The sequence below is a fragment of the Pantherophis guttatus genome, chromosome 6 (genome assembly GCF_059756535.1).
Source record: "Pantherophis guttatus breed Tessera chromosome 6, ASM5975653v1, whole genome shotgun sequence".
NCBI classification, from domain to species: domain Eukaryota; kingdom Metazoa; phylum Chordata; class Lepidosauria; order Squamata; family Colubridae; genus Pantherophis; species Pantherophis guttatus.
Window position 1 is genome coordinate 87,246,165 of NC_142068.1, and position 12,026 is coordinate 87,258,190.

A 12,026-nucleotide genomic window follows, 5' to 3' on the forward strand; every position below is an offset into this window, starting at 1 on the left:
TAACAATGGATAAGATAACCAACTGAAATAATGTTAAGAAATTAGGATCTGAGGGCAGATGGTGATACTGTTTATATAATAAGTATAGAAGTATTAAGATAAGATAAAAAAAAAGGGAAAAAGAATACTTTGGCAGAAATTGAAATTATGTAAAGTGTATTTGGATACGATAAATTATATAAGATATGATTTGGTCAATACTCTGTTCATAAAATATGTGGGTGAAAGAAAAAAACAATAAAACTTGTTTCAAAAAAAAAAGTGTGAAAAACGGTAATAAGTCGTGGGGTTTAGTGCCATTGTAACTTTGAACAGTCACTAAACAAATGGTTGTTAAGTCAGGGACTAACCTGTATATCAAAGCTGCTGTTTCCTTTCTTGGAATGAGTCAATATGATCTCATAATATGATTGACACCCCTTTTCTTTCTACAGCTCCAGATTCTACTGTTGAAATTACCTTCTAATCTGTCTACTGGCTCAACTTTCAACGAGTTGAGTTTTTCAAGCGACACTCTTTAAGATCATAGCGTCGGCAAAGCATTTCATGTTCCACCAGAAACAAGGAAAAACCCTTTCGGATTGCTCCCAAAAAACATACGTCAGTCACTTTCCCAACTAAAATATAAAATATATTTATGATTCTTTCAGCATAATAACCAAATAAACATCATCGAAGACAGTTTAAACTGGATAGCCCTTTTTGGATACGATCCATTGCCTTTCCAAGTCCAGAACCAAACTGGAATATTTTTAGATCTTTGTTCATTAGTCATCCAAGAATTAAGTGCCTCAATCCTTACTGAACAGGTGTTATTAGAAAGGCATTGGCAGATAGGTGGGAAACCCTCTTCGGCCATTAACTCTGAAGGCTCCGTTCCTCCTCCAGACTAGATCCATCTAGAAGCAATGGCTGTGGTCCCACCAGTTTTCCAGAATGTAATCCTCCAAACCAGAACGGCTTTGGTGTTTTAGAGGCCCGTTTGGCTTCCGCGCGTCGCTTCTCATTCGGCTTCTGCACATCGCTGCTTCTTACTCTTTTTCAGAAGAGCCCTTCAGGCTCGACTTCCGTCTCTTCTTCTCCTTCTGTCCGATAATACGGAAAAGTTTCTTCCTGGCTTCCTTCTGCCTCTTCAGCTTCGCTTCTTCCTCTTTCTCTTTCTCTTTCTGGTGCACTCTAACCTGCTGGCGGTGCTGCACCTTGTTCTTCTGCGCCTTGTGGTTGTGTACCGTGCCCAGAGCCGAGAGAAGCGCTGCGACCTTAACACAAGAAGAGTACACAATGTTGGAGCGACCCGAGCCCAAAGTTGGAAAACACAACCCAAAAGGAATCCAAGATACAACACGACCACATGCTGGGGTTTAAATTGTAGCAATTATCAACTCCGTATCTTTAGTATCTAGCATTAGCAAAGAAGCTGCCTACACCTCTTTCAAAGGTCTCAGAAAGGCTGGCTTAATTCCTTTTATTGTACCCACAATCACCAAAGTAATTGCTATGATTAACTCAAGCGTTAAAATACATTTTTTTTCTTGATCCTTGGATCAGGAAACTATTAAAAGGTAACACGAACGATGCCTGCTGAGGGCTGCTAAATCTGTATTTAACTACCTACCGTTCTGTCCGATAAAAAGTCATTTCATCCCACACTGGAAAGCTACTCAAAGCAATAAATCTTGTCGCTGTATTTACTACCTGTAGACACTGATAAAAGAGTTCATCAGAGCTGACAGGTTACCTGGGGCACATTGCACAACCAGAGTAGGACACAACTTGGGAGTTGGTGCAGTTGCTATTTCAAGCCTCGAAAAAGCAAGGAAGCTTCTTAAGAAGAAAACCTCCCCTAAAAGTTTGAAGGGTTGCGTAAATACAATAGTCCTGGATATACAGCCACAATTCAGCCTAAAATTCATGTCGTTAAGCGAGACATTTGTTAATGTGAGTTGTGCCCTATTTTACATCCTTTCTGGCCACAGTGATTAAGTGAATCACTGCAGGTGTTCAGACAGTAACACGGGTTGTTAAGTGTGTCTGGCTTCCCCCGTTGACTTTGTTTGTCAGAAGGTCGCAAAAGGGGATCGTGTGACCCCCGGGGGACACTGCAACCGTCATAACTATGAGTCAGTTGCCAAGAATTTGAATTTTCATCGTGCAACCACGGGGATGCTGCAAGGATCATTAAGTATGGGAAATGTCCCTTTCTTTTTTTTTCAGTGCTGCTGTAACTATGAACTGTTACTAAGTGAACTGTGTCAGTGTATAAGAAATTACGAGCTGGGATAGCCATAACAAATCAGCCAATGGAAACTGTTTGGTGACTAAGAAACAGCATCTTTTGTGAACCATGTGAGACGGCTCGGAGCACTTAGCTTAACTGGTCTGTATAAATATAAGTTCTGTGCTTATAGATTCTGAGTTCTGCTTCTAACTTCTTGTCCTTGTCCTTGCTACTGTGTTGAAAGAGCTGCATGGGTATTGTATACATGCATCATGTTTGTATATAAAGAGGTTTCTTCTATAAATGAATCCTGCTGAATTATTTACTTGTGTGCTGGATGAAAGCTGCAAACTCTAATATACTGGTGTAAGTCAAGGATCACCTGCACGTAACACAGGTCTTCTTCCAATTGTGCTTAGTGGAATGTGGACCAAGGATGTGAATCAGAATGAAGCCGTGTAGGATCAAATCCATCTCTAAAAGGAGCCCATGGCAAATCTTCCGTCAATTTTACTGGGACAGCATCTTTATAACGCCCACTGTGATGCCTACAACTATTCTGGGTGAAATTGATGAGAGGAGGAGAGCTGCTATGAAGGCCGTAAAAGATCTCACCTTCCTTTCATGCGGTTCCCTGATGACAGCCGGTCTCCACTGATTCTTGGTGACTTTCTTTTTCCTTTCTTGGAACTTGGGCTTATTCTTAAACGGCAAGGCTTTCTGAAGAGCTTTGGGAATATGCAGCTTGTTGAAATGTTTCTTCACCCGCGTTATTGGCTAAGAAAGGGGGGGGGGAGAAAGGAACGGTCAAAAGAATTGTTTTTCGGGACCATGCAAAGTATTTCATTCGGAATCATTTCGGGCACAACATTTGGCGGAATGTCCTTCTTTGAGCACAAATACCCCAAACGAAACAGCCTGTTTGTTTCAAGCTGCAAGTGCTTTCAGGAATGATGTACAGTAAGTGGAATATTTCATATTTGAAATGCAAATAGTTGCACAATTACACACACACACACACACACACACACACACACACACACACACACACAAAAACCCAGTTTAGGGCAAACATTTTGCATTCCCTTGCTGCTTTGTTGTGCTCTACTTTCGGTGAGCTCACTTCATTTTGCACTGAAAAAATTGACCGCCAGTACCAATAACAATTTCTTTATTTAATTGACCAACCGGCAATCTGCAGTCTACACGCAGTCTCTAAAATAATTTCTGTGGGCCCCAGCCGATTCAAATCATTCCACCAAAAATTCAGTAGTCCATAAATAAAAATAATTATTGAAGTCTTGGAACATGCTTAAAAGTTTAAAACAAATTTCTAACATATCCTGTAACAGCAAAATTCTGCCCCTTCCTTTAATGCCTCTTTCTACTATTATGCCATCCAGTGTCCTTTTCGGATTTGTTTATTCATCCAAGAAAGACTCTGGAGCCTGGGGAGGGCGAAAAATAGGCCTACTGGGCCCACTGTGCCATCGCGTGCCAAAATCAGGGGAAGTACGGGAGGTCACGCGCGCATTGAATTATGGGCGTCGGCACGCATGCGTGACCTCCCTGTGCTCCCCCCGCTTTTGGCATACAACGGCAAAAAGGTTAGCCATCACTGACCTAATCTATCTATCTATCTATCTATCTATCTATCTATCTATCTATCTATCTATCTATCCATCCGTCCACCCGCCCACCCACCCACCCACCCATCGTTGTATCTCTCTATCGATTGATCAATCTTTCTAATCACCTTATCTCTCTAATCACCTTATGTGTGTCTCTCTCTCTTGCCAGCTAGCTGGCCGGCCGGCCAACCAGCCAACCAACCAGCCATCTTTCTCTCAATAAAATGAAGAAAGAGACCCCCATCCGGAATCCCTACAGTGAACAGATGCCCAAACTAAAATTAGATTTCTCAACTCAGAGTCTCCCTACCCACGTGGCAGAAACGGTGCAAGATTCTTGGAAGGGGCCCAGTATCTAAACCGCAGCACCGGAGACAAAATCAGTTTTTGAAAAACCCTGCCACACAAACACATCACACAGAACGTCCTACCTTATAGAGGGAGTCCTTGTTTTGCTTCAGCCTGATACCCTTCTCGTGTCTCAACTGGCCCGTGGTCTTCATTCCTACCCAAGAGGATTTCTCACCCGGAGGCTTCAGTAAAGAGGTGACCGGATTATAGAAGGCAGGGGTAGATACAGGATACCATGTTCGCATGAATACGATATCTGAGGAAAAGAGAAAATGGGGAATTTTTTTTAAAATTGATTTTCCTCTTCATTGCTCACAGATATGGGAAATATCTGGATTTTACAACTGCGTGTCAGGGTTCCAAGTAATACCCCCAACGAAAGAAAACTCTGATGCTTGAGTTTCCTCAAAGTACATTTTCTTAGAGATGTCATATTGGCACATCTGGGAAAACCTCAATCTGAAGGTTTCCAGGTTTTCCCCACCCAAAGAAAAGTCCAAGTCCCTGCCCAGCACCCACAAGTCCATCACATGGTCCAATCAAAGCACCATCCCAACTGGAGATGCCTCCCAATCCCAGTCCTCAGGTGCAGGACAAGATGTCGATTCTTTGAGAAAGGAATGTTATTATGACTATATATCACCCATGCTCCACACAATTCTCCTCTCCCATTTTCTCACAGTAGTAAAAGTGGCAAGCCTGAAGGCCTAATGCAAAAGATGGCTTCCAGGCCTGACACTGCTATCAACTGATGTCACGTTTTTACCTGGATCTCGTTTCTCCTTGGGAATTAGTGGCACATTTTAAACTTAAGTTTAAAACTGTACTGAGCTATATATATATCATGCCCCAACACTGTTGATGTTGATATAGATCTAGGTAGTCCTCGACTTACAACGGTTCATTTAGTGACCGTTCAAAGTTACAGACAGCATTGAAAAATTGTGACTTACAACTTTGAAACAAGTGACTTTAGGACCGTGGTTTCACACTCACAACCGTTGCAGCATTCCCCCATGGTCACGTGATTAAAATTCAGATGCTTGGCATGTGGTTCATATTTATGACGGTCGCGATGTCTGGGAGGGTCGCAGGATCCCCCTTTTGCAACCTCCTGACAAGCCAAGTCGACTGGGAAGCCTGGATTCACTTAACAACGGTGTCGCTAATTTAATAAAAGCAACGATTCGCTTAACCACTGTGGCAAGAAAGGTCGCAAAAATGGAGCAAACTTACTTAACATATGTTTCACTTAGCGACATAAATTTCCGGTCCCCAATTGTGGTCCTAAGACGAGGACTACCTGGATTTCCAATAAGCACTGGATCTTTACTTCCTGATAATGGGCCCCCTCCCCTCCTAAACTCCCAAAAGAAAGCAACAAAACATGTTTAAACATGTTTAAAACCACTACATTTTTTACGATAGGGAAAAGCCCTATGTATTTGGGAGCAAGTTTCTTGCAAGTTTCCTTCCTTCCTTCCTTCTTTCCTCCCCCCCTTCTCTTTCTTTCTCTCTCCTTCCCTCCTTCCTTCCCTTTCTTTCTCTCTCCCTCCCTTCCCTTCCTTCTTTCTCTCTCTTTCTTTCGCCCTCCCTCCCTTCCTATTCTCCCTCTCTCTCTCCCTCCCTCCCTCCCTTTTTTCCCTTCCTCCCTCCCTCTCTTTCCAGCCAAAAACAAATTCAGCTCCCTGTTTGGAGATCTGGATATAAAATTGCCTGAGCTAAACCACGGCTTCGCAATTCTTGTATTCTCAGATTGGTGAAGGATGCCTTGTCACAGCTGCTGACTCTCCATCTTCACAATTCCCCCATCACAGATGCGTTCCAACCCCAGAACTGATCTTCCTCCTGACTCCGATCAGTCAGTTTCAGATGTGCAAAACTGCAAAAGCCAACTTACCACTCATCAGCAACTTGTCTTCAAAAGTTGCTCGGAAGGCCCCTTCTGGGGTCCTGAGGGCTTTCTTAATCTGTCCTCGGATGCCGCTCACCGTACGGATGGCTGCCCCCTCAAACCTAGCCACTTCCAGCACCGAGTTAAACATCCCCTGCGTGGCATGGAAGAACATTTCTATTTATGGTGCATCAGAATTAACAATAAATAGCAATAGCACTTAGACTTAGATACTGCTTTACAGTGCTTTACAGCCCTCTCTAAGTGGTTTACAGAGTCAGCCTATTGTCCCCCAACAATCCGGGGCCTCATTTTACAGACCTCGGAAGGATGGAAAGCTGAGTCAACCTTGAGCCGGTCAGAATTGAACTCTTGGCAGTGGGGAGAGTTAGCCTGCAAGTCTGATGATAGATAGATAGATAGATAGATAGATAGATAGATAGATAGATAGATAGATAGATGATAGATAGATGATAGATAGATAGAAGGACAGAAAGAAAGAAAGAAAGAAAGAAAGAAAGAAAGAAAGAAAGAAAGAAAGAAAGAAAGAAAGAAAGAAGGAAGGAAAGATCCTAAAGGACAACCTTCTGAAATAAAGGATCAGCATTTACAAAAAAGGAAATAGGGTCACTATTTATTTATTTATTTATTTATTTATTTATTTATTGGATTTATATGCAAGAGGCTGACTCTGTAAACTGCTTAGAGAGGGCTGTAAATTACAGCCCTCTCTGAGGGGTTTACAGAGTCAGCATAATTACCCCCAACAATCTGGGTCCTCATTTTACCAACCTCGGAAGGATGGAAGGCTGCGTCAATAGCAATAGCACTTAGACTTATATACTGCTTCATAGTGCTTTACGGCCTTCTCTAAGCGGTTTACAGAGTCAGCATAATTGCCCCCAACAATTTGGGTCCTCATTTTACCGACCTCGGAAGGATGGAAGGCTGAGTCAACCTTGAGCCTGGTGAGATTTAATCTGCCAAATTGCAGGCAGCCGGCAGGCAGCAGAAGTAGCCTGTACTGCATTCTAACCACTGCACCACTGTGACTCAATGTCAAAGAACCAATGTTTCTTCTAATTCACTTTCCTCTGTTACTTATTAAGAAGCGTGCTTTTTTTCTGTTTTTAAATCAACATTTCTGCCACAAATGAACACAGGCATGTCTCTAATAAACCACAAATGTACCCAAATTTACTTTGGTCTTTTTTAAATTTGTTGCATTAAACAGCACACCAGGATAAATTTTAACTTTGAACTCATACCCAGAGTCTCCTGAGGTGGGTAGCCATGGTAATTTAAATAAATAAAGCTGAACAACACATGACTTACAAAGACCAAACGGCAAAAATTTTCTGCTCAAACTCGTACCTTAATGAAAGCTGTATTCTTGAAAATTTTGAAAGGGAAACCGATCAACTTTAATTTCTTCACGATCCTTATGGACTTATCCAAGTCCAGCACAACTCCAGTAGCAGCTATCCGAAAATCAGCCTGAAATAACAAAAGTCCATTTATGATGAATGAAGTTCTTTTTATAAAAAGTCTATGGATTTTGATTTAGTTTACTTTCTCTGCATCTCTATGGAGATTCTCTGTCATCCAGATCATGGTTGTCCCAAAGGTGCTTTTTTTTTAATTTCAAGAGGCAACTGGACTTTCTTGGTTTTCCCTTGAAGACGTTTCACTTCTCATCCCGGAAGCTTCTTCAGTTCTGACTGAATGGTGGAGGATGGAAGGATTTAGATGCCTTGCAGTCATCTGGTCGCTAGCACTCTCTCTGAGAGCTGTTGAGGCTACTTGGGAGGTTTTTCTAGGAATGTAAACCCCATCCATCCTCCACCATTCAGTCAGAAGAGAAGAAGCTTCTTGGAGGAGAAGCGAAACGTCTTCAAAGAAAAACAAAGGAAGTCCAGTTGCCTCTTGAAAGAAAGCACTTTTGGGCAGGGGTGGGCTTCAAAAATTTTAGCAAGGGGTTCTCTGCCCAGTTGCTAGGTGGGCATGGCCATGGTGGGCGTGGCCTAGTCAGCCTCCTGCACTACAGCGGGGGGGGGGCATTTTTGCCCTCCCCGGGCTCCGGGGGCTTTCCTTGAGCCTCTGGGAGGGCGAAAATGGCCTCCCCAGGCTCTGGAGGCCAGAAACAAGCCCGAACATTTGGTAGGCCCATTTTCTTTTTTTAATTTGATTTATATGCCGCCCTTCTCCGAAGACTCAGGGCGGCTTACAATGCGTTAAGCAATAGCCTTCATACTTTTGTATATTTATACAAAGTCAGCTTATTGCCCCCACAAGCTGGATCCTCAATTTACCTACCTTAGAAAGGATGGAAGGCTGAGTCAACCTTGAGCCTGGTGAGATTCGAACTTACAGTAATTGCAGACAGCTGGTGTTAATCACAATGCTATCAGTCTGCTGAGCCACCAGGCCCTCCTCCTCGACCTTCCCGAGCCTCCACACGCGCTCTGCACTTACCTGCATCCAAAATGGGCCACGTGGGGATTCCTGGGAGGGGAGCTGTGGGCGGGGCCAGCCAGGAGTGGGATTTGGGGGTTCTCTGAACTGCACAGAATCTTAGCTAGAGGTTCTCGCGAACCCTCAGGAGCCCAACCCTGCTTTTGAGACTTTCTTTCCCTGTGTCACACTAGAGCCATTTATTTGAGACGACCTAGAAACCTGACACCCTGCATGGAAACTCTTTGAGGGGAAAAATATTTTTATAGGAATTTTTTAAAAAAATCAGTATGGACCAGGGCTTAGTAAAACAACTTGAATATCTTCTTCTCAATGTTACCTCCGTGAGTGGAGCCATTTATTAGAACTTCCAACTGCCAAAGGTGAAACTATTTGGGTTCATCTTCAACAGGGCACTTCACAAATAATAAAGCAATCGTAAGAAAGAGATAGGAAACCTATCCCTGCTAATGTACTTACCGTTGTACCACTCACAGATTGGACGGCCAAACACCCGGTCCCTTGTGGAGTGATGGGTCCTATAAAGAAGGTGGAATGAAATCATCAATCAATGATTTAACAGTGTGCCTTTATCTGTTTGTATATAATGTTTGTTTATAATGAAAACCTCCTACACTACCACCTCTTACAATACTAAACAACACAGTATCAACAGTAGAGTCTTTCAAGTTTCTAGGTTCTATCATATCTCAAGACTTAAAATGGACACCTAACATCCAAAACCTCATCAAAACAGCACAACAAAGAATGTTCTTTCTGCGCCAACTCAGAAAGCTCAAACTGCCCAAGGAGCTGCTGATTCAGTTCTACAGAGGAATAATTGAGTTTGTCATCTGCACTTCTATAACCGTCTGGTTTGGTTCTGCAACCCAACAAGACAGACATAGACTTCAACGGATAATTAGAACTGCAGAAAAAGCAATTGCTACCAACCTGCCTTCCACTGAGGACCTGTATACTACATGAGTCAAAAAGAGGGCTGTGAAAATATCTACAGACCCCTCAAATCCTGGACATAAATTGTTTCAACTCCTACCTTCAAAACGACACTATAGAGCACTGCACACCAGAATAACTAGAAGCAAGAACATTTTTTCCCCGAATGCCATCACTCTGCTAAACAAATAATTCCCTCAACATTGTCAAATAATTTACTAAGACTGAATTACTATTATTCTTCTCTTCCTTACTAGTATCTATCTCTTCCCTCATATTATTATAACCATGTGCTTGTATCTTTCAATTTATATTCAATTCAATTTATATTGTTTTTACTTGTTTCCTAGTATGATTTGATAGTTTATTAGTAAACTTGACTATCACTAAGTGTTGTATCTTTTTATTCTTGATGAATGTATTTTATTCTCCTTATGTACACTGAGAGCATATACACCAAAGACAAATTCCTTGTTTGTCCAATCACACTTGGTCAATAAAGAATTCTATTCTATAAAGAATTTTATTATTCATGCCTTCCCTTAAGACAGCGGTCAGAACCTGGGCTCCGGAGCCGCATGCGGCTCTTTGGGCCCTCTGCTGTGGCTCCGTCAGGTGATCCCAACACTGGCTGGCCCCGCCCCTCGCCCTCTCCCCAGTCACTTCTCACCTGGCCTGACAAGGTAAGGGCAACGGCAGGAGATGGATAAGCAGCCAGGGCAGAGACAGGGAAATACAGAGAGAGGGGGGAGAGAGGGAGGGAGGGAAGAGAGAGAGATGTCAAAAGGATTTTGTGTTCCCAGTGTTTTTTAACAACTGGTTCTCTGCCCTAATGACCAGCTGGGTAGGTGGGGCTAGGGGGGTCATGTGACTGGTGGAAGTGAGTGACATCGAGTTGGCCATGCCCATCCAGGTTTTGTGGCTCCCGGTGTTTTCTTTTCTGTGGGAAACGGGTCCAAATTGCTCTTTGAGTATTTAAGGTTGCAGACCCCTGCCTTAAGAGATGATAAAAATAAATGTGTACAAGAAGAATGGCTACAGAATGAAGCGAAATCTTTTCTAAGGTGAGCTCCAGTCCCTGATAATGTATCCTTGTACAGGGAGTCCTTGATTAGCAGCAGTTCATTTAATGACGGTCCCAAGTTACCACCGAAAAGAGAGACTTACAGCTGCTTTTCAGTTACGACCTTCGCTGTGTCCCCGTGATCATGTGATCCAAATTCAGACGCTTGGCAACTGGCTCATACTTATGACCGTTGCTGTGTCCCAAGGTCGCGTGATCCCCTTCTTGACCAGCCAAGACAAGAGGGAAGCCAGATTCACTTAACAACTGGGAAGTGATCCACTTAACAATCGTGGCAAGAAAGGTCAACGTTACAACGGGGCAAAATTCACTAAACAAATGTCTCCCTTTGCTCCATTGTGGTCGTTAGGTGGAGGACTGCCTGTGGTTTCCTTGGCAACAGTCTAGACAAGTGTCTCTCAACCTTGATGGCTTTAAGATGAGTGGACTCACCTTCCATGCTGGCTATGGAATTATGGGAGTTGAAGTCCACGTATCTTGAAGCTGCCGAGGTTGAGAAACACTGACCTAGAAGGTGCTTGCCGCTGCCTCATTTCTCCAAAATGATTTTTGATTTTTCAGTCTTAGCTGAGAGCCCTCAAACGTCTGACAGCCTCGGTTCCAAATCCTAATCAGGCCTGACCTTCCTTAGTTTTTTAAAGTCACCCAGCCAAGCATGAAGGGAGACCACATTTGAAAATGGAAAAAAAAAAAGAAAGAGGAATGACCCAGTTCATTAACCACCTGATCTAAGGAATGAACCTATAATCAAGATTTACAAATTCTTTAACAGCGTAGCAGATCAAGGCATTCTTTTTTTTCTCTAAGATCGTTTTTTATGTGTATTTTTATGGACTAGACTGCAGTCTGTTTGGGTGGGGGGTCAGGGATCCTCCCAGAGGCCTCTCACTTGTGGAGTGCCTCAGGGCTCGGTTCTCTCTCCTCTGCTCTTTAATATCTATATGAAACCGCTGGGTGAAATCATCCGTGGTTTTGGGGTGAGGTATCATCAATATGCTGATGATACCCAGCTTTACATCTCCACCCCTGACCACCCTAGGGATGCCCTTTCCGTGATGTCCCACTGCCTGGAAGCGGTGCAGGTTTGGATGGGGAGGAACAGGCTTAGACTCAACCCTTCCAGGACTGAGTGGCTGTGGATGCCAGCATCCCGGGATCTGGAGGTTCCATCCTTAATGATCGGAGGTGAAACCCTTGCTCCCTCCGATAGGGTCCACAACTTGGGTGTCCTCCTGGATTCTCGGCTGTCTTTAGATGACCATCTGACGGCCGTAACCAGGGGGGCCTTCACACAGGTCCGTCTTGTGCGCCAGTTGCGCCCGTTCCTAGACCGGGATGCCCTCGCCACGGTCACTCACGCCCTTGTTACCTCTAGGTTGGACTACTGTAACACCCTCTACATGGGGCTGCCCTTGGGATGTGTCCGGAGGCTTCAGC

The 12,026-nt window shown here is 43.6% G+C and overlaps 1 protein-coding gene across 1 annotated transcript in view; it reads right to left on the bottom strand.

The window, feature by feature from the left end:
* Positions 1 to 609: 609 nt before the first annotated feature.
* BMS1 (BMS1 ribosome biogenesis factor) overlaps positions 610 to 12,026 on the bottom strand; it is a 39,513-nt gene continuing 28,096 nt past the window's right edge. Inside the window, exons 18-23 of the mRNA XM_087871870.1 lie at positions 9,029 to 9,087; positions 7,469 to 7,591; positions 6,101 to 6,248; positions 4,281 to 4,456; positions 2,834 to 2,995; positions 610 to 1,259 (exon numbers count right to left, since the gene is read on the bottom strand). Coding sequence (XP_087727996.1) covers positions 1,032 to 1,259; positions 2,834 to 2,995; positions 4,281 to 4,456; positions 6,101 to 6,248; positions 7,469 to 7,591; positions 9,029 to 9,087 — 896 coding nt within the window. The 3' untranslated portion in view covers positions 610 to 1,031. The remainder of the gene's footprint in view (positions 1,260 to 2,833; positions 2,996 to 4,280; positions 4,457 to 6,100; positions 6,249 to 7,468; positions 7,592 to 9,028; positions 9,088 to 12,026) is intronic.